Below are 22,335 nucleotides of genomic sequence, written 5' to 3' on the forward strand. Positions count from 1 at the left end.
AAGTTTGTGTTGGAGATATTGTGATGAAGATGCTGGAAATCCACTTGAGTAGTGGAGAGCTAGTTAGAAAATGGTTGGACAACTGACACAAAGGGGAAATTATTTGTTTAGATTGAAAGGGGACAGAGTTGTTTCTGGACCAGAGAGTGGACTGAAAACACATCAGTATAGCTAAGGGAGAAGCTGGATTGCTTTAGGGAAAGTTTACTTTTGTTTGGAGGTGATTTTCATCATTAGATGGAAAAGCTTGCACAAAGGTAAAATGTAGTTTGAGCTGTGGGGTAACACATAAAAACATGGAACTGAAATCAGTAATATCAGAACAGGAAGCAAAAAGCAAACGTAATCAATGTGGCACAGACCTGGCTTTTTTGAATTACAAGGTAAAGGACTTTTAAAGTGTTGTAGTGCTCCCCTTATATCTCTCGCTTTCTATAACTTAGTGCTTCTAATATTTTCTCTTTTAAAATAAGTGGATTTCATAGTTTTCCTAACAGATAGTGTGCTTGCCAAAATCTGTTCATTTCTGAATCTTACTTACACTGCTTCATACAATTTAGATTGAAATACTGGTTTTGGTTGAAGGCCAGTTTATAAAAAACAGTAAGTGAAAGAGGTATCAGATCCAGAAATTCCTTGGCAGCTCTGCAGTTTTCTCAGCAGTCTTGCTGCTTGGTGCAGCATAATTGAAAATGTCACTTCACATTTTGTACTGAGAGACAAGTTTGTGCTTTGCTGTTTTGACACTGATGATGCTCCCCTGCTTCAAAAGCCCATCCCTCAGCTTTCAAGCTGGTTAAACCATTATTAAGCAATAATGTGGTATACATATGGAACTTACTTTTAGGCAGACAAATAGAGCTTTACTAGAAGATATTGAAATACAGTGAGCCCTCTGTTCCTCCAAAACACTTAGTTCCCAACAGTTTGCTTGAATTTTAAACAGCTCCTCCAAGTACATTCACTTTTCTTTGGCATTTGCTTTACCAGAAATAGTTTGAGCAAGTTTGAAACCAGCCATTTTTTTTTTAAATGGCAGCCTCTATCTAAGCTGTGTGAATTCTGCATTATTAAATCTACAACTGACTACAGGAATTATGCTTCCCTAATGAAACACATATATTGTGTAGCATATGCTTGTTCAGAACAATTTGAATTTCCAATATAAAGACCTCAGAATGATTTGGCAGTAAGTAGTTTTAGATCAGAGACTTTTTACATTAAGGATTTGGCAAGTTATTCCAAATAATTTGTGATGGAGGGAAGGAAAAGGAGGGGAAGATAGAGGGAGAGAAAGAAATAGAAAGAAATCTTCTCCCAAATTATTTTAGTGGCATTGCTTTGAGGCTATGTCTTCACTAGCATTCAGAACTGGTGGTAGTGGATATGCCCACATTCAATGTTTGGCTCACAACTGATGTGAGACCTTTGGCTACAAAAAACCTCATAATTCTGTCCTTTTGTATACATAGATACCACAGGGATGGCTACTTTGATGAACACCTTAGATGAACCAGGGAGCAGCTGGTTTTTCATAAATGTTTGTGAGCCCTCCATTTCCATTCTTCTTCAGTCACTCAGATCAGCTTCATCTGAGCATTGGCTTTATGACCTAGAGTCTTAATCATCTATACCACAGCGTAGCCACAAGCTAGAATCGCAACCACCCACATTATTTATTTGTGAACTGGAAACTTTCTTGGTATTGGTTGAAGATCTCTGGATCTCTGGTGTTAGGCTAAGGAGTGTAAAAGAGTGGAGAGACAGAAAAGTAGGATTGCAAGAGGTGGACTTCTTGCTCTCACTGTAGCCAAGGACAGGCAGGAAGGTGAGCAGTGGGTGCCAGGTGACTTACCTGGATAGCCAACAGAGGCTCCAGATTCAACAGGGACACAGCTGTAATTTGGTGACTTCAAGGTGACCTTATGATATAATTATTTCTATCAGGGCAGAGACACTCTATTGTCTGTGGTGGTTTGGTGCGTTCAGTTTTCTCACGAAGGCATAGAAATACAATCAGAAACCACTGAAGTAGATTTGGAAGCTTTCAAAACACAAACTCAAATTGCTATTGGGAATTTACTTCAGTGTGAGTGTGGTGGTTTAAGAAGAGTCTTCTGTTATTTAGGATTGAATCATCTGTAACTGCTGTCTTATAGCTGCTGGTGCTGGGGAGAAAGTTGGTTCATTGTGAAGAGCTTGACATAACTTCAGATCTGTCCTGTTAATTACCGTAAAGATTTTATGGCTCCTTGAAGTGCATCCATTATTAAACAGAGAAGTGTTGCATTTGAAATTGTGGTTACTAATATTCCCTTAAAAATTATAAACACAAAGGAGTGAGAGAGAATGCTCACTGCATTTTGCATTGATAAGGATATGACTTTCACAATGTTTTAAGGTCTAGCTGTTCTGTTACATAATATACTTAGACTCTGGGCTACTCATGTTTTATGTATCTTCTGGGAGGAAGTACACGATATTCCAGAAAGATACAGTATACCAAAATCACCATGCTCTATTCTAAATATTTAATTTTTTAAATAATACATTGCTACTAATTTTCACCTAAATCAAATTCCAGCCTATCTACTGTTAACACATCATTGCCTTAAAATGTGTACATGCTAGAGGTGAGACAGAGCAAGACAAATGAGCAAGGGTCTTGAGAGGATTAACCTGAAAGGAAAGATCAAATCCACTTATATAAGATTATTGCATAACTTCTCAAAATCTCTTCATATCTTTTTCTTCTTGTGTGTCTTTATGTATTTTGACAGCAACTAGTTTTCTTTCCTTCATCCTCTCCAGTGTCTTATGATCAGGAATGAACTATTAAATCATGCTGACTCTCAAATCATAGTTGTCATCATTAGGCATCAGAGTGAATATAATTTGTGGTAACTATGGTCAGGAAACTGTCTCTCAGAGGCTTGTTTCAGACTGCCTGTCTGCTTAGGCAGTTTTTCTTTATTTATTTTGAAAATAACTAAAAGGGCAAGAAATTGTTTTCTTGTCTTCAGGTTTTGGAGCAGAGATTGATGCATGAAGAATACATCAGGTGCTTGTGAGATTTATCAAACTGGAGTTGTATATGAATTTTCCAAAATTGTTTGCAAAGACTTATTTTGATCACTGACTTACAGTCAGGTCAAGTCAGGTTTTCCCAAGCAAGAGCTAGATCTGCTTCTGGTTTCCTTTGGCCAGTGTTTGGAGTCTCTCCAGGCTAATGCTGGGAGAACCACCAAGCAGACAGATTTTTTGGTAGCAGACAGTGTAGATGTTCAAGTCACAGTAACTTAATATTGCTAAGTGCTTTTTCTCTGCTGATGCCAGCATGTGACTACATGAATGTTTCCTCACTGAGCTATGTATCACTAAAGACACCAAGGGTAATTTAAAATCATCTGTTGTGCCATTAGTTACAAAAGAACTATAGCAGCTAACCTAAAAATGTTTCAGGGAAGTCCAAACTAGGGCCATGTATTGCAGTGCAAATCTCTTGCAGCTTTTTTTGAGGTAGAGAACCAAGGGAAGAAAAGCGAATGTGTTAAAAACAGAAAAAAATCTGCAATTAAAAATTAAGAAGACAAAAGGGAACAAGTCCCAAGATTATTTTTTAATTTTGTTCTGCAAGTATGTCTGAATCTGGGGATAAAAATTGGTGAGAATTAGGGTCTAAAGAGGGTGTAGAAGGCGGCCCCCCTGGAGACCACTAAAAAAAGAAGCTATCTAAAATGGAAAATTGATGAATTAGGAAGCAAATGAAAAGCAGTTAGTGGAGGAACTAATAGTGACAGGATTTCTTTGGAGACTGCAGGTGAACAGGAACCGAGTGCATAACAGGCAGCTAAATGAGGAAACTAGAGGAATAATAATGGAGTAAAGAGAAGAGGTGGTGAATCTTAATCTCTCCTTACTGTTGCCATATTTAGAAAAGAGTGGCAATCACCATTTCCCTTTTTTAAAATTTAGAAATCTTAACTGCAAAACAAGTTCATGGGTCAAAGAATTACAATATCTCTTGTGAGGTGACAGACTTAACCTCTTCTAACCAATTAGCCTTGAAAGATAGGAAATGCTGAATTAAACGTTCTGATTTTGAGAAGGAATGGTGGTTATTATATGTTAAGTCATGTCACTGATACTGCAGAGGTCAATATATTTAGCACTTGCCCACAAGCAAACAGCATCTGTTCTATTTTAGTGAAGAGTGGTTTTTAGCTTCTTTTTCGAAAACTTTTCAGACGTGGTGATTTATTGCCCTCTTGAGGCCACAACTGGTTACTGCACTCATTTTGCAGCTTTTTATTACCTTCTCAAATGAACGAGCCCCGCACAACTTCATAAACCTGGTTGTTAGAAATTTGGAGGATAAATAAATCATAATATAGAACATATCCTCCATGTTTATAATTTTTGCTGTAGTGTAGTCTCCAGGAAATTTTTTGCTATGTAGTTTTTTTGCTATTAAAATTTTAACAAATTTAATATTGAAATAGAGAACCAGAGTAATGTTATCTAAATAGTGTTTGCCCTGGCTTTGAGACCATCAGGTCAAGAATATAGTGGCTTTCTTTCTTGATCTGTAATTTGCTGGCTAATTCACTAAAAATTTAATGAAAAAATAATGAACATAACTTTTATTCAAAAGGCACTGAAAATCCTATGGAATTAATTTTGTGCTATGGTGGAAAGGTATAAAATCTGGCTAATTTCATTCTTTTAATGAGATTTATTCTTTGTTTGGGAAAATGTAGCATTTTTGGAACTTCAAAAAGTGTTTAATTGACATCCTTACACTTCAGGCTACAGGTGCAATATGGTGTGTGTATACCATGTGTACCTTTCAAGGAATTAGATGCTTGGGGAACAAAGTTCATTTCTAGCAACTATGAGATCAAAGAGGAAAGCAATGTTGGGACCAGCTAGGGGAGGTGCCAGCACGGTGCAAATTGAGTGTCCTCCAGTGCCCAGCTCACGTGCAAGGCAGCAGCTGGCCATCAGCTGGAAGTAGCAGATGCACAAGGGTGTTCCACCCTGACTCCACTCTCTGAAGCCCAAACATTCAGGGTATGCAAAGCAAGGAATGATGGTCATTCATAACTGCCTATTTTTCAGAGCAGAATAAAGCCCTATATTAATCTGTTACATAAAGGACATAATATGCAAAAGGTTGTAAATGGAGATTAGTTTGTCTTATGGATGCAGTTCATCTCATAATCAATACATACATTAACTGTAAAAAAATAAAAATAAATTATCTTGTCAACACAACATTTACAATAATTACATGAAGAGGAAATGCAGTACTTCCAAGTACCCTTACTGCACTGTAAGCTGCTTCAACATCTGTAGTTATATTGGCAGCACTTTTAGACAGAGCACACCAGACTAAGTCCTGAATTTCCTGAAAATTAAAATCTTATTTAGAGATTTCCATTATACTTAGAGTTTGGATCAAGATTGCTGAATGACAAACTTTTCAAATGAAAAGGAAGGGAACAGCGCTTATCAGCAGAATACTTGATTTTAGGTTTACCTGTAGAATAAATAATAAATTTGTACTTTTGAGCAAGAGGTCCTGAACTAGCTTCTACATTTTCTATTCTAGTTTAGAGTGCATGGGGAAAAAAAAAAAAAAAAAGGAATTTGGAACTGTGAAGTAGATTTGAATTTACTACAGCTTTTTGCCACTATTCTTTATACATACATAACAGCTCATTTGGTGTCTGGCATTTTTATCAAAGACAGGCCCCTCTCCTGTGCTGTGCTCCTGGTCCCTTCAGAATCCAGATACTCCCTCCAGCTGTTGCAGAGCTGAAGTCCCCCTTCTGGGAATTACTGGCATCATCTTTTGTGGCTTAGGCAGATTTATTTGCTGTTCTCGTCCTTTTCTTGATACGTCCTTGGCTACAAATTTCTGGAGACATTTTTGCTCCCTGGTTTACTGAGTGGAACAAGAATATGTGACCTAAAAACATTCACATGTCTTAGCTAATTTCTAGATATAGTAAGTCTTTGACTTAGGGTCACATGAAAAGTCTCAGCTAAAAAGGTTTGGCTTAGTATTTTGATGCTGTGATACGTAAGACAAAACTTATCCTATATTAGATGCTTTGGGCATCTTTCTTTGTTTTCTAGCTGCAGCTTAAACCTCCTGAATTTTATGTAGAAAATAAATTTCTCAGAAAAAAAGTTTAAGAGCAGTGAGAGTTTCTGTGAGACATGACCAATTAAACACATTGCTCTTTGCAAATAAATATATTTTCAGAAACTATATGTCAATCCTAGTAGTATGATGAACTTCGAGGACCAGGCTTGTATGATCCTTCAGAAGTTTGTACATTACTCAGATCACTCAATATCATGACTTCTGACTGTTCCACTTTTAACTCTTGGAGCCTCTGCCTGTCTGCTTTATGGCAAAGGCTCAAAGAATGTCACATTTCTGTTTTTTAAAGCTAACTTTAAATAACTATATTTTCCTCTCCTTATATTTCCTCCTCTTCCATTTTCCTCCCTGCATATGCCTCATTTCCTTACAGTTTGTTCATTCTGTTTGTCTCATTTTCAGGCTCTTGGTATCCTTCAACTCATGGGTTTTGCCTTTCTGCTGCATATACTATTCACTCCATAGTTTCAATATCGTTTCCTTAGGAGCCTTTTTCCAGTCAACCCCAACAATTTCACCCAGACTCAGAATGCTGAATGAGTAGAATGCCAGGAACATTTTAATACAGATCCACACTGCAGAGGTTTTCTGATAAAAGCCAGTGCTGATTAGAGCAGTGGAAAGTATTTGCTTCTTTAGCCCATACCTGTGCCTGCATGAGCCAGTGGGGTGGAGCTGGTCTGTGTACAGGGATTTGTTTTGGTCAGTGTCCCTGCTGCTCTTCTTGGCTCAGCAGCGTTGGCAGGCAGCATGTGCTGCCTCCACCAGAGGGCTCATTCCCACTGCCCTGACGTGAAAACAACTGGAATTCAAAGTAGTGGGCATGGTAACTTAGGAGTCAGATAAACAAAATTAATGTCTGTCATCCATAATGTGAGTGCATGTGCAAGATTTTGCCATACTAATAAGGATATGCTCATTTATCCCAATCCCTGGGGGTGCTATGAATCTCACGCTCCTTTTGGAGGTACAGCACTGGTAATTTCTCAGTGTGACCTCAATCCTCACCTGAATGAATGCAGGAGGCCTAAACTTTGTCTGGCTCTGTCCCTGTTCATTGCATCTCAGGTGGGACATGTGGCCACATCAGCATGAGGAGAGGCCAGCAGCCATTACCATCAGAGCAGATGGCACCTCTGGAGGTTTACAACCAGCCCATACTGCTGTTCAGTTCATACCAGAGGATTCTTTAAATGATGGAAGAATCAGATATTCTTGTCTTTCTGCTTCCTTCTCTCTGCTAGAACCCCCTGCTCTTCAACCCATGCAAAGTCACAAATGACACTGGATTTTCCTATATGGCTGTATTGCATTCCTATGCACAGTTCACTCGGCCTTATGGCTTCTTCCCAGCACAGTCCTTTCAGGCCATGGATTTTATTTCTGTGGTTCTGGGTGTCTGCTGATCTTACAAAAGGCTGGCAGAAATGTTACCTGTGGTGTTGGAAGCTTCTCTGCTAATCTAAGCATTAGAACAGGGTTCTCAGGAAGCATTGGCTTATCTTTTCTGTATCTATCTTTGCTCCATAGTGAATCTACTGTTACTGAGAATATCCCTTTTTTAGATCATGCAAATCTCAAACAGCAATGAAAGTTCTTGTGCCTGTACTTTTAAAGAGAAAGTAGACCTTCACCTTGCGCCTAAGGTAAGACAAGGCATAGGGTAAAAAAAGAATTATGTTTGTAGTGTCATGGAAAAGTAATGTATCTGCAGAGATACATTAAAGAATGATTTTAATATTTAGGTTACCATAGCCTGCTTTTTGTCTAAAAGCAGAAACAAAGTCAGCAGTCCCCTTGGGGCAGTGAACCTTCTATTGCACAATTAGATGAACTGTCATCAAGTAGCTGTTTATAGGAGGCTAAAAAGTAACACTCCACATGTTTCTCTTTGCTTTTAAAGTAAATCCTACCTTTATGGTTCTGTCTCTTTTACCTAGAAGGCCTTAGGAAACTGAGAAATTATAAATCTTTTTTGCTATTCCTGCTCTAGTCAGAATACAGTACGGAAAAATAGCTTGGACTTTAAACCCAGGAAAAGTAATAAGCCAACGACCATCCTGCGGTTATGGAACAGAAAGTTCCATAACTGTATAATTCATGGCCTCTTCAATAGATGCCTATTAGGGAAAATGCATTTAATAATAATTTCTGTGTGTGGTAGTTGGGCACAAAGCCTAGAGCACTCATGAAAGATTTGTTTAATTTACAGTCTTTGAAACGCTTAACTAAGTATATAGTAGAAGTTGTTATGCCTTTACATGGATGTCTACTAAGAAAAGTATTTGATCTTTACCCAGTTTGGAGGGAGCATTTAAGGCACACATTCTTATAAACTGGGGCTATTGAGTAAATGTGGCACTTCTTCAGAAGAAGGCATCCAAGTTCTGTTTCCAAATTGTTTGTGACTATATCCTGAATCACATGTTAAGTATTTCCATCCTGCTGATGTGTTTGGTCAGTTTTATGTTTCTCTGAGGTCACTGCCTGTCACAGAATCTTGATGATATTACACAAAGAATATTTTCCATTGTGGCATCTAGGGTTCCTTGGGGATCCCTAACATCTGTATTGCTAATGGTTTTATTGTTGCCTCTGGCTCTACCTCCAATTAAATTGACCGTGGCAGTTTGTTGCAGCCTCATCCTCTTGAGTACCTGGATTTCTTTGACTTACCTTTGCCTATGAAGAAAGTGCACTTTTATCCTTTTGAAAATAAAGTCCATGGGCAGGAATGTGTTCCCCCTGAGACTAATATGCAAGTCCTTTTGTGGTGAGACAAAGGGTTTTCTTAATGTATTCTGTGATAGAAGTGCCCTAAGAGCCAACCCATCCTTGTACACAGACACCTCTGTGAGCTCAGTCTTTTTGTAAATTGGGAACAAACTTTACAACACTGTCTGCTTGCAACAAAATTGGGCATTCATTTTTAAGCACACAGCCTCATAACCAATTCTTTTAAGAAGAGAACTCCCTTTGTGCAATAAAAGGGAAAGTAGAAAGAAAAAAGGTCTGGGGTAGTGATTTAACAAGCACTGTTGTCTGGTGCTTCCACACTAAGGCTCGTGGAACAGAGTAGACCTTCCACCATCAGACTTGCCTATCATGACATAATTTTAGCATGTTTGCATTTAATGGTTTGGACTGTTGCTTTTATTCTGATTTTAATCTTATTTTAGGGCATTAGAAGGGCTTTTTACATTTAGAAACACAATGACCAAAAGTGGCTTAAGTATAAGCCAACATATGTATAAAATGGAAATGTAAGACCAATAAATTGAGTGGTGTTGAAATTGCATAGCTTGAAATTACAAGCCAAAAAGTATTGAAATAAATTTGCTACCCGAATGTAGGCTCAATAAATCTGGGGTTTTTTTTCCTTAAAATGGAAAACCAAAATTTGATCTAGCATGAGTGCTGTAAAACTTTTCATAATGGTGCTAATTGGATGCAGTTGCTTCCTGTGTTTCATGGCATAGTTTTGGCAATATTAATTTCAGTATATGCATTTCCTTAAGTGTGTATATCCACACTCCTCATCTAAAGGATCCCATGTCAAAAATCTTCTAAAGCCATGTAAAATACTGCTGCTTTTAGTGTAACAACAACAACAAAAAATTGCATGCTTCTACAATCTATTTTTTGGTAACCCTAAGTGTGCTTTTGGACTAAAGCTAAAAACTACAGAACTGGGCTTTGGTTTATTTCCAATCTATTCTAAATGTGGTCTAATAAAAGCTGGACTTATAAAGTGATAGCTTAGCAGCTGAGATAGAAACTTCCTCTTTTCCCATTCCATTCAATTAATGAAAGCTGAACTTCAAAGTCTAAATGAGATCATTTGAAGTGCTAAAATTATTGAACACCAGAACTGTTTACTTTCCTATCTGACAAAAAAAAAAAAAAAAAAAAAAAAAAAAAAAAAAAAAAAAAAAAAAAAAAAGGCAGAGCTTTTAATATAAAAGTAAAATTAAACCACTGAAATGAAGCTTGGAAGCTTTAAAAGTTCTAGAGTAAGAAGTGGTGTTAACCTAGATGAGAAGTATTTGTGCATAGTTTTAAGTGACTCACTTAATAGCCAATTCATTTTTTTCTTGTCTGTGATAATAAAGCTTTTTTGGGAGGTCTTAGTTGTGTGTTGCTCAGAAAATTGCAACCTGTTGAGGATATGTCTGAGCAACACCTCTGACAAGCATGAGAATATGCAAAGGTATTGTCAGGGGCTGGAGCCTTCTGTGGTCTCATGAGCACTTAGGTCGTTAGCATTAGCTTCCTAGTTGTTATCAGAAGTTGTTCAGTTAGGTCAACTCCTTGTTATTTTGCGACAGCCCATAATTTTTCTCCTGGGCTCTATTTTGTCCTTTCAAACCATGAGCATTGGCTGTGCCACCAACTCCAGGAGCCTAGCTATGACCAGCAGATACAAACTTATTCGATCAACTCATTTGATGGCATCACCATCGTTGCTGGGTCTGTTACTGCCAACTAGGAAGTGGAAAGTTAATGGAGATATATTTCTAAAAGGGGATGGATGGTCTTTAATGGGTGATGGGGTAAGCTTCTGAAATTGTGGAAGGTGGAGAAATACAGGGAGTGAGGGAATCCTGGTCCATGGCAAGAAGCAGTAGTGGGGTGCAGATAGTAAGCAGTGAGGTGTGCTGAACAGTCACCCTGATTAGGGAGGAATGTCTAAACAGAATCCACCAAACGGGAAGGGATGGAGTCAGGCACAAACTGCTTGGTTGTCAAGGACTACTCATTAAAAATACTCAATTTTTATGACTAACATTTGGGATAGAACAGGCACACAGTCCTATTAAACGTAACAAATTGCATGTGAGGCTTGTTCATCTGTCCACCTCTGTAAGCCTCACCCCCATGCTCCAGGGTTTCTTGCACTGGTGGCACAGCACCACAGCTGCTCTCCTGCTGTTATCCCACATGCCAGAAAAAGCCAGGCTGCCTAAACCAAGATCCTTTGTGCAGCTGTACTGGATGTAGAGAGTTCTGCAGCCCTGTGCAGCAGGTGGGGCATCTGTATCTTCTGTATCCCTGATGTTAACAGAACGAGTGTAGCAGGATATTTCCAGACACATCCTTCCTCAGCCCAGTATCCATGCATGCCTTTGGCCTCTGAGCATGCCTTTGCATGACTCAGCAAGTGAATTCTCATTCTTGTGATTCAAAAAATGTGAATGTTCTGGTCATTAATGAGGAAGTCTCAAGATATTTTGTCAAATCCCATCAAATTTATATTTAATACTTCAGTTAATTAATTAATTCCTTAATTGTGCAGAACAATTGAATTAAGTATACTTTCATTCTATAAGACAATTAAGCAGACACACTGAGTTAAGCTTCTCCCCCAATACTTAGAATTGTCTTTTCATTCTTATCCATCCAGAGAAAATAGAATTAGACCACAAAAATCCCCAACTTTGTATGTGCCAAATTTCAAATGTAGCCATTTTCGCTCTAGCTTTTATTCAGGGGTGTGTGATCAGGACTTTCTTCTTCCCCCTTGGAGAATCTGTAAAATTGTCATGAAACAAAATGGAGAGCTGAAGGTTTTAAAGTCAACATTTAAAAAATTCCCATGTGGGGTACGGCTTTATCATTATCTGCAAACTTTACTACAGAAGCAGCTACAAATCATCCAGTAACAACCAGAAACATTTGTTTCTCTACTAAGCAATGTAGACTGAGAGTAACTTTATGCTGTAGGAGCTCAAGTTTTTATGTCTAACTTGCTAGCACAGTGCAAAACTATTATATTTGCAAAACTGAACCAGCTGGCCTAAAGGCAGAGACTGGATTGTATTGGTGCGTCTTTTTTCTGTTCTGTTCCATTTTATTCTCTCTGAGGAATTGTACAGTAATTTTAGGTTCAGTGTAGTCAGCTATGGGTTTTCAACTTCTAATAAGTTTTGATGGAAAATACAATGTTTTAATTTCCTGTTATTTTCTACCAAAGTACAAGCCGGGTAGCTTTGACAGTGTTCTCATTGTAGTGTGGTGCTGTGTAGATCAGAACCTTAAACAGGAAAAATCAGCGTACATTCACTGAAGCTTTTACCTGGTGAAACTTCTTCCCATTTTATAAAGATGAAGAAAAATATATAGAGAAAGAAAAACAATCTTAATTTTAAAAGGCAGAAAGGTAAGAAGTGTTTAGAAAGGGACTTAAGAGAGTTTTTGTGAATATCTTATTAAATGAAGAGAAAAAAAATCTACTGGTTAAAGTTTGTCATCCTATGAATTTATTTCTTTCACTGAATATTCCTGGATTTGGTTTAGGATTGTCTATCCTTTGTTTTAATACAATTTATCTTGTAATCTGGTTTTAAAAGTATCTCTGCGATTGTGTCACAATAGATTTTCTGTATTGTAAGACAGTGTTTTCCAAATTATTTTTTAGAATTGGTTTTGTCTTCACCTTTTACTTAAAATATATCTTGGGAAACATTTAGGATGGTAAGAACTGTTTTGATGCGTTTTGTCCGTCATTAATTGTACTCTATTTAACCAGGACAGTTGATTACACAGAAATGGCTCCGTGGGGGTCAGTCTGTGGAGGGGCAGCGACCCTTCAGTCAGGGATAAGTTATGCTTTGGGCGTCCACTCTGTTATGAGCCTTAAGGGGTTTAAAGAACCACATCTACAGCTGTGACAGGGCTACGCGGAGCACCGGTACCGCTCCTTCTCTGAGTGCGGGAGGGCAGGCGGCGTTTGTTCCTTCCTGCCTTTGGCTGCCCACCCAGCCGGGCAGGGTGGTTCGTGCCAGAGCTCGGCTGCAGCCGGCGGCCAGCCCTGGCGTCAGAGGCCACAGGTAGCTGAGCCTTGGCAGGGAGCGAGGGGCGAGCTCGGGCATCCCCGCCCGGGCTCCATGCGGGCCGGAGCCGCCCCCGCCCGGGCAGGGCCTATTCAAACCGATAGGATGGAATCCTGGGCACGGCTGTGGGAAAGAAAACCCGGGCGCATTGTTTCGGTCACTAATTCAGGGCGAATGAGGTGGGACCTGCGCTGCTGAGATTTAATCTCGCGTGCAGTTTGTGATACAAATAATTTTCTATTTCGCACTCTCTCTAGCCGCTGAAATAGGACCGTCTGTAATTTGTGCCGTGGTGCGCGCAGAGGGACGTCCCTACGGTGGTGTCCTGCCGCTGGTGTCGCGGCGGTGCTGTCCCCTCAGTGCAGTGTATGCGGTGCTGTCCCCTCAGTGCTGTGCTGTCCCCTCGGTGCAGTGTATGCGGCACTGTCCCCTCGGTGCAGTGTATGCGGTGCTGTGCCCTCAGTGCTGTGCTGTCCCCTCGGTGCAGTGTATGCGGTGCTGTGCCCTCAGTGCTGTGCTGTCCCCTCGGCGCAGTGTATGCGGTGCTGTCCCCTCAGTGCTGTGCTGTCCCCTCGGTGCTGTGTATGCGGTGTTGTCCCCGCGGTGCGATGCTGTGTTGTGCTGTCCCCTCGGCGCAGTGTATGCGGTGCTGTCCCCTCAGTGCTGTGCTGTCCCCTCGGTGCTGTGTATGCGGTGTTGTCCCCGCGGTGGATGCTGTGTTGTGCTGTCCCCTCGGTGCAGTGTATGCGGTGCTGTCCCCTCAGTGCTGTGCTGTCCCCTCGGTGCTGTGTATGCGGTGTTGTCCCCGCGGTGGATGCTGTGTTGTGCTGTCCCCTCGGCGCAGTGTATGCGGTGCTGTCCCCTCAGTGCGGTGCTGTCCCCTCGGCGCAGTGTATGCGGTGCTGTCCCCTCAGTGGGGTGCTGTCCCCGCGGTGCCGCCCCGGCGCCGGGAGGCGGCGCTGTGGGCCCAGGCACGGCGCGCGGGCGGGCGCGCGGCGCTCCCTCAGCCGGCGGCCCGCGCGGCGTGTCCCGCCCTGCCCTTCCCCGCAGCCCGCGCTCCGCCGCGCTCGGCTGCTACAGATGTGCGCTTCTGAATGGTTTCAATAAAATTTTATAGCCGTCATTTGAAAAATGGTAGGATTATTGTGATTTGTGCAGCCTGGCAGCAGAGAACCCGCCGGGGCTGGCCACGGCCGCTGCTCCCCCTGCCACGGGATCCCCTCGGGCACCGCGTCCCCCATCACGGTCCAAACGTGCCAGGTGGCACTGGCCCTTCCAGTCTCTTTTTCTTTTTTTCTTTTTCTTTTTCTTTTTCTTTTTCTTTTTCTTTTTCTTTTTCTTTTTCTTTTTCTTTTTCTTTTTCTTTTTCTTTTTCTTTTTCTTTTTCTTTTTCTTTTTCAGCGTGTCTCACCGTGGTTCTGTGGCAGACGGTGTGTTTTTGTGCAGGCTGCAGACGAGCCCCCGCATTCCCCGCTCCGCACGGGGCCCCGGGCGTGAGGGGACACACGGGCCTGCTGGAGCTGGGTGCTCGCGGGTGTCAGCACCAGCGCCAAGTAGCAGACATTGCAACATAGGCAGAGTTTTGTGAGAGGGCAGAAGTAACTCTGTTGCTAATAGTTGCTTTTTATACTGCTGCAAGCCTTCAGTGTTTCCAAGTACCCTTTTTAAGGCATACAGACACTGGGTATTGCAGGCAGATGTTATACATGTCTGTCTCCATAAGATACACGATACATGTACAAGAGAGAGCTTTTTTTTCTTTTTCTTTGTCTTTTTGTCTTTTTTTTTTCTTTTTTTTTTTTTTTTTTTTGCTTACCATATCACCTTGTCTCTCAAGGACAGCACATTGCTAAAATGCAGGCAGAGATTTATTGGAGGGACAAGAAGGACTTTACTCCTCCTGCTCATCAACTGCAGAAGATGTAGTTGCCTTCATTACTTACCCCAGAATAAAGACACGTTTTCTCAGTCACCATAGCCACTGGGTTGCTTTCTCTGTCTTTCTTCCCCATTTCTGGAATGTCCTGGAAAATAGCCTACAGTGAAACCTGCACAATACCAGTTTTCTTCCTTTTAATGGTTTGACATACAGTGGATTCCTTGAATAGATATAGCTACAGTCTCCTTATCCTGAGGTCTTGTGGGGACTCATAAAAATATTAAAAGTCCTCAGAGTGCTGAAGTGGGTGCTGTCATGCCTGTAGTATGCACTGCAGCTTCCTGCCAGACTCTAGCTTTGGTTTAGAAGCACTGCTACTTCACCTGGCAGCCAAGAATTGGTTGCTGGACCCTGATTCTTGGCAGTGCTGGACCAAAATGACTCTTCTGCCTTGAATTTTGAAGAAAGTGTGGTTCTGCTTGGTCTGAGTTATTATCACTGCACTTTAAATAACACAGCTGTGCACCCACTGCTCAGACACCTTTTTCTGTCTTGTTTAGAATTCTATTTTCATGTGCAACTTTGTAGAAGAGGATTTGGGCTCCTGAGACGCGCTGGAATATTTAACAGTTCTGTGCTTAGTTTGCTTTCAGCTATTTGAATGGACCAATAATTAGCAGAAATCATTTAATAAATAGAGGGTGAGACTGAGGTACTGAATGTATTTACTGAGTTGTTACCCAACTGGAAATTAAAATTCTCACTACGCTGGAAATTCACAGCTAATGACTTATAATATAACCAGTATTAGAACTAACTTAATCTAGTCTTAGAATGCTTGTAATAGATGCACATTCCTCTTCAGAGTTAATTTTCATGATGCTTATAAACATCACGGTCAGTTTACTCCATTTACTCTCTTGCTTTGTGGTGGATAAGACTTCAGTAAAATTATCTGTACTCAGTACATGCCTATAGAATCATCCAATCATGTAAATTCAGGGGCACTATTTTTAATCAGACAATATAATTGGTACTAATCTTGAAATAAATGGTGCTCCTGAGAAGCAGGAGCTCCTGTCTTCTCCGGAGCACCATCTGTGAGGCTCATAAGCAATCAGCAATATTTATATTAAATGCTATATATTCTGCCTCATCTACTGTTTGATTTCCTCTCTCTGGGTCTCATGCTATGAACCAAAACAGGAATCACAACACCCAAGTTCTGAAAAGTAATTTCTTCCCTTGGTCTGCTATGTATACCTTGTTAATGCAGCTTTGTTCAGTCCTTTTGTCAACATTCAGTGCTCATAGCACACCCAGTCTGCCCAGTGCAGGGTCTTAAGCTCAATTTTCATTATCATTTCTATGAAGTTTTTATATATCTCCCTCATATTCTCTAAAATGTTGCTGTTCTCTCTATTTCATTAGAGTTGTATGGATCTCATATTGTCCTGTCCCACATCATCACGTTGGATTATTCCCAAAAACACTCTGCTCCTATTCACTTATCAGAGGACCACTCTCTAATTTATTTGTTTGTTTTAGGTTGTAAGAGATAAAATTTTGCTATTTTGGCTAAAAGAAAAAATAAATAAAATTGAGCATACGTTTTTCATATTGCTATTTTGCTAACAAATGTGGTTTAATTGTTCTTTCTTTTTGTTTACATGTTAAGGGGTTTGTAAGCAAGCTGGATGAATTCATTCACTGGTTAAATGAAGCCATGGAAACAACAGAGAACTGGACTCCTCCTAAAGCAGAGACAGACAGCCTTAAACTGTACCTGGAGACACACTTGGTAGGACAAGATTATACTGTGATTGCTATCAGTAATTGAAGTGTTCTGCTATTCTCTGTATTTGATTATTATTTTTTAATTGCTAGTGTGGGTCTATATTTGAATGTAAGATTTGCAGCATTGCAGTTTATTTTAATGAAAATACCAACAAATTATTTTCTATATTTGAAATATGTACTGATAACTTTGTAAAAATTAAATTAAGAGGCAGAATTGCATTACAATTCAGAATTTATGTCCAAACTGAAAGAAAAGACAAGAGGAGAAAAGGTATTTTTTCTGCTGATCATTCCAGGATTTTTACTACATTGTAACATTAATTAAAATGTTATTAGTGAGGAATTCTTATTCTCTCTCCCACAGTTTTGGCATAGCACAGTGGCATTTAAAGAAAATATTTGAAATAATTTACTTGATGTGCATTTCTGTAATTTAATTAATACAGATTTTACTCTATGTAGAAAATAGGGCTCAGTGCATGCTGTTCAATAGGTAGGTATCTTAATAGGTAAACTACTCTAGCTGGTAAAAAGAAAATTTAAAAAGTACAGAAAATTGAACTAAAAAATTTCCTCTCTTTCTGCCAAAATCTTTGGTTCTTGCCAGTATGAAATGGAAGAAAACATGATGATAGCACTGCTCTGAGCCAGTGACCTAAACACCCCAGCTATATGAAACAATATGTTAGCCAAGCCCACATCAGATCATCAACCCTCAAAGCTCAGCCTCATTTCCAGTCTCTGATAATCTTATGGCAGAAAATTATTTGACATTCCCAGGAAGTCACATGATGCATTACAGGAAAAAATGTCATCTTAATCTCTACTGTATTACTGGAGTGACCATTATTAGATTAATTAAGTATATGTCGACTACATATATAGCTAAAACAAAACTGAACACTGTCTTTGAGATTTCAGCTATACAGGAAGCGCTTGTGTCTTTTGTTCTTAAACATTTCTGCTGGAGTAGTGCCTATGGGCAGTCACTGGATTAAGTGCCTGTCATGGTAGTCTATTGAATGCAGTATGAAGACTTCATTCTTCCTTATGTTGCAGATTTTGTGTTTTGTAGCAGAGTTCAGATTTTTGCCTTACCTTCTGCACACACTCAGTCCCATGATTCCCATTGTTCTTATAGGTGCACTGAAGCCACAATGCACGTTGTGAAATCAGACCTCAGAAAAGGCACTGGTCACTTCAATTTGTTTTCTTTGTACTCTACAACACAGAACTTTTGATAAGAAGCTTTTATGAGTAGAATCACAGTTTTCACTCTTGATTGGACAAAAAGAAACATATTCCAGGTAACAGGGCAAACACCAGGCTGAGTAACTCTCACAATCAGTTTCCTTTCCCCTTTCTTCCATGGGGAGGAACACAGTAGCTCATTTGCAGACAAATTACTTCCAGTTTTGCCATGTGGTTCTTGCGGATGTGAGCCCAAACCCATCTATATCAGACTGGAATGGTAGCTCAGAAGCAACTCAAACATTGATAGAGGTAGTCTCAATAAATGAGTATTGAGTATCTATACAACCTCACTTTCCCCTGTCAGTAGTTAGGCTACCAGCTTCCTCTGTGTACCTGGGCTAAGAAAATCCTCATATGCTTCAGCATCATTATGCTATGAAACAAGTTGGGGATTTTTTCTTCTTCACTGCAGAGGTAAAATGTCTAAAGGATGGTTCAATTGCTATTTGATAATATTATTTTATGGCATCTATATTCAGTGAAAAACCCACTGAATAACCTGTAAAAAACATAACTGAGTTTTGTTTCTTGGATTTCAGAAAATGTATGCTATCATACTAGTTTCTACACAGCAGAAAATACAGGGTATTTTGTAGTGTGGAAGATAGTTATTTGTATTAACTAGATTGTCAGCTTTTCAGTGGCTTTTATCTGTCAGACATCCTAATCTGTGTTTAAACAGAAGTATATGAACTTCAATTCATGTTAAGCTCACTGTTGAAATTTCCTTCAGTTGAGCATTGTAAGGCCATGGTGATCATGGTTTGTGTGAAGGACTTGTATTTTTCATTTTCTTCTTTTGCCCATCAGGTTATACGTGTCAGACTCACCTAAAATACGCTGAAGTAAAGGACTTAGAACTTCACAAGATTAGGTTCCAGATTTATGGGTTTATAATACAGACACTGGTAGTAAACTAGCTGGGAAAACAAAGAAAAATCCCATGTTTCTTTCCAATGTAGTGCATCCACACCAACATATCTCATTACTGTTTTCTTACTGGTGCAGGTTTTCTCATCACATGAGAATGAGTGAAAACTCGGTGTAGATAAGTATTTCTATTAGCAGAGACATATCCTTAGCCTTTGGCACAAGTTATCAGTTCCATGAACTGTGATACTGTTTTTTTTTTTAAATACATTTGTTGTGATGACAAAATTAGTGCCATAAAGGGAGAATATTTTGCATTTATGAATGAAATTTCTTCTGTCAAAATTTAATACAGGAGCAAGAAAACACAAAATATGCACTTGTTCCCTTTGTCATTGTTCTGGAAAAGTTCTGCAGAGGTGACAAGTAGAGGGTTGTGAGCATCTTCCAAATTTTTCAGTATGTAAATTTATAGGCTGTCACTTTAGGATCCCAATGTAAACTGTTGATAAAGGTTTGAATTTTAAAATCTCTCCCCACTCAGCCTTGCTTTTTTTCATCTTTGACGTTTCAAGAAATGGTGTAGCACAGACACATAGAGTGTGTTTAAAAAAAAAAAAAAGACATCACAAGAAAACTGCAGCTTTAACTTATAAAAATCTTTGCATAAAATAATGCTCACTTGAGGAGTCAAATCTCTTGAACAGGAGTCAATGCAAGTCTCTATTGCAAGTGTCATAAAGTGGCATCATCTTAAATTGGTACAATTCCCCAAACAATTGTCCTGTTAATTCTTATACCTGGCCTGGCAATACTGCCCACAAGGATGTTAATCAACTCCTTGAAGCGCATGAATACCATTTGTCTATTGCTCTTGGCTCAGCAAGAGCTGCCTCAAGAGGCATCTCTGTAAGCATCTGAAGGTGCTGCCTGGACAGCTCCTGAAGCAGGGAAGCACACTGTGGTGAAGGTGGAAGGCAGCCTCTCCTCTATTTGGTCTTTTTTTCCCAGTTATCTCATCTGCACAGAGACTAGCTGGGGGGTTTCCTGGGACACTGAGGGAATTCACAGCTAAATGCACTGTGTGCACACAAGCATAGGTCTGATACTCAAATACACCACAATTATAATTATTATCTGGAAGACCCATTGGAATTTCATTATTAAATGACAGTTACAACTTAAACTCCATAGATTTTGCCACAATGAGAAACATACATTTTGCTAAGAAGTATGTTTTTTTTCTACAAATTGAAAAGTAATCTACATATTGAATGTGTGCTGCAATAGATGATCTTCAGTTTTCTTGCAAATTTTAAAACCCAGCTCCCTGATGTTCTGCAGAACAAAAGTTGCTATATGCTTCATTTTAGATAACACCAAAGTACAAATCTATAAATGAAAATACTCTCAGAGATCCCTGGAATAGTGATTGAAATTATTCTTTCAATTTTACAGGTCTTCACAACCTAGTAATGTTGGTTAAACTGATTTGGGAGCTATATGCTTCCCATTCGTATGGAAGAGCTGACATGGAGCAGCCACCTTTGAACATCTGGCACTCTGCAGGCAGTCACCCAAGCCAGCAGATGTTGAAAACACTAATATGTTTTCATAAAACAGGCATTTTTTTTTTGCAGAAATCTACTTTTCCACAAATATCTCAGTTCTACTAGAGAAAAAATGAAGCAGGTTTTGAATTTTTTGAACGGTTAGCCTAAAATCAGTTCGTAATGAAAAGATAGCTTCATTTACCTTACCAGAAAGGAACTTCTGAAAATGGTTTCTGATTTACTTTATCTTTTGTATCTCTCATTTTCAGTTATGTTGATTCTTGCCCATTGGCACCCTGATCAAAATGAGCTACTAGCAGACTCTAAGCATAGACTTGGTGCTATGCAAATCAGTTTTCATCAAAAACAGTATCCTGAAGGCAGTTTATGAGCTAAAAGCATCTGTCTAGGTGGTACTGCTGTGCTTGTGAAACCCAGCAGACTTTCTAACCAGCTTGACAAATAAGGATTCACCACGAATCTCTTTACCATTTTAGTTTGCTAAAAAGAACATTTAACTTCACCCACGGCCTGATAAAGTACAATGTTTTAGCACACTAAAGAAATAAGCTAGCTGCTATGGAGAGCCACTGAGGAAAAGGTTTTGGCAGAAGGTACTATATGTATTTGCTGAGGCCTGGAACTTTTAATTCTGTAGTCTTAACTTTTTCTTTGTTGTTAACACTATATTTTGTTTTCTTGTTGCTGAACAGCTCCTACTTGTGCACTGTAGTGTGATGTTCTCTTAGGTCATTTTACTAATCCATTTCTGTCTGGAGTCATACATAGGGCTGAGGAACACAAGAATTTTAAATGGGATCCTGCAAATGAAAAATATATTTTTCACTTATTTAGGTGCAACTTTTTAAAATACTTCTTGCATTATTAGTAGATGCTGGCAAACAATATTTTTTTAGTAGAGATAAAATTAATTAAGGTAAAGTCTTCTTAGAAATTTGGAATTAGTCCAGCAATTTTGTCCATTTTGTCAGTCCTTGCTTCTTGGTATTTTAGGCAAAAATGTATGTTCTGTTTAGTTGAAACTAGAATAGCAAATATTGTTCTGTAAAAACCACCCAGTGGTGAGGATTGCATGTAGTTATTGCAGTTCAAAGTATGGCTTGGATATGCTAGCTGATAATTTCCATTAATAGTAATTTCTTAGTTTTCTTTTCAGATCTCTGTCAATAATATTTGCTCCAATTTAGTCGCAAGATTTGTGCCACATTAAAATCCTTTTTAGTCCAGAATCAGTTCATTATGTTAACCTTCTCTGTCTCATATTTACTTTACTTGTTAGAGTCTTAAAAATGTCGTAGAGCAAGCATCATTAGTATTTCAAAATAAATTAGATAAGTTGATTCAAACTAGCATTTCCTTCTGTACATAAAGTTTAGATGTCATCTCTGTTCAGAACCAAATCCTTCTTAAGATACAGGGTGCTTGAGTTTTATTATCCAAAGAGAAATTAAATAAGAATTTTTCTGTCTCGGTTATAAATGTTTCTGGCCACATCATGGCTCAGCACTTTCTGAGCTGTAAAGAGCAAATGCCTTCAAACAGAAAATAGATTGTATTTTCGCATTTAAGAAATTGTGTTGGTGAAGTAATGATGCTTCAGGGATATTTCATGATACCTGATTGTCTGTTTGGTACAAGTCTTCTATGTCTGAAAAAAAAGATCATTCTCATCTCCATGGAAAATCTCATTTTCTGAAAAATGTCAGTTTAGAGAAGTGTTAAACATCTATTCTTATTGAAAATAAGGTTAAATACACATGCCTTGGGCTAATCTACTGTCTTCGTAGTAGCAGTGGCAATGGTAATTTTATTAAAGCCTCTGAAATGGCTAAGCTATGCTATATGGGAATTTCCAATGTGCATGACAGCTAATTTAGATAATTTCCTCAAAATATAGAATACCTTCTGCAGGATGAGGACGCTAAGGGGTGAGCACCATGAGTGGCCTGA

General features: G+C 39.2%; 1 protein-coding gene across 2 annotated transcripts in view; it reads left to right on the top strand.

The window, feature by feature from the left end:
• AKAP6 (A-kinase anchoring protein 6) overlaps window positions 1-22,335 on the top strand; it is a 262,001-nt gene that overhangs the window by 95,992 nt on the left and 143,674 nt on the right. For both annotated transcript variants that reach the window (XM_079310201.1, XM_079310202.1), the window contains one exon: window positions 16,566-16,688. In XM_079310201.1, the coding sequence (XP_079166327.1) occupies window positions 16,566-16,688 (123 nt within the window). The remainder of the gene's footprint in view (window positions 1-16,565; window positions 16,689-22,335) is intronic.

This window comes from Erithacus rubecula (genome assembly GCF_903797595.1).
Source record: "Erithacus rubecula genome assembly, chromosome: 6".
Classification (NCBI taxonomy): domain Eukaryota; kingdom Metazoa; phylum Chordata; class Aves; order Passeriformes; family Muscicapidae; genus Erithacus; species Erithacus rubecula.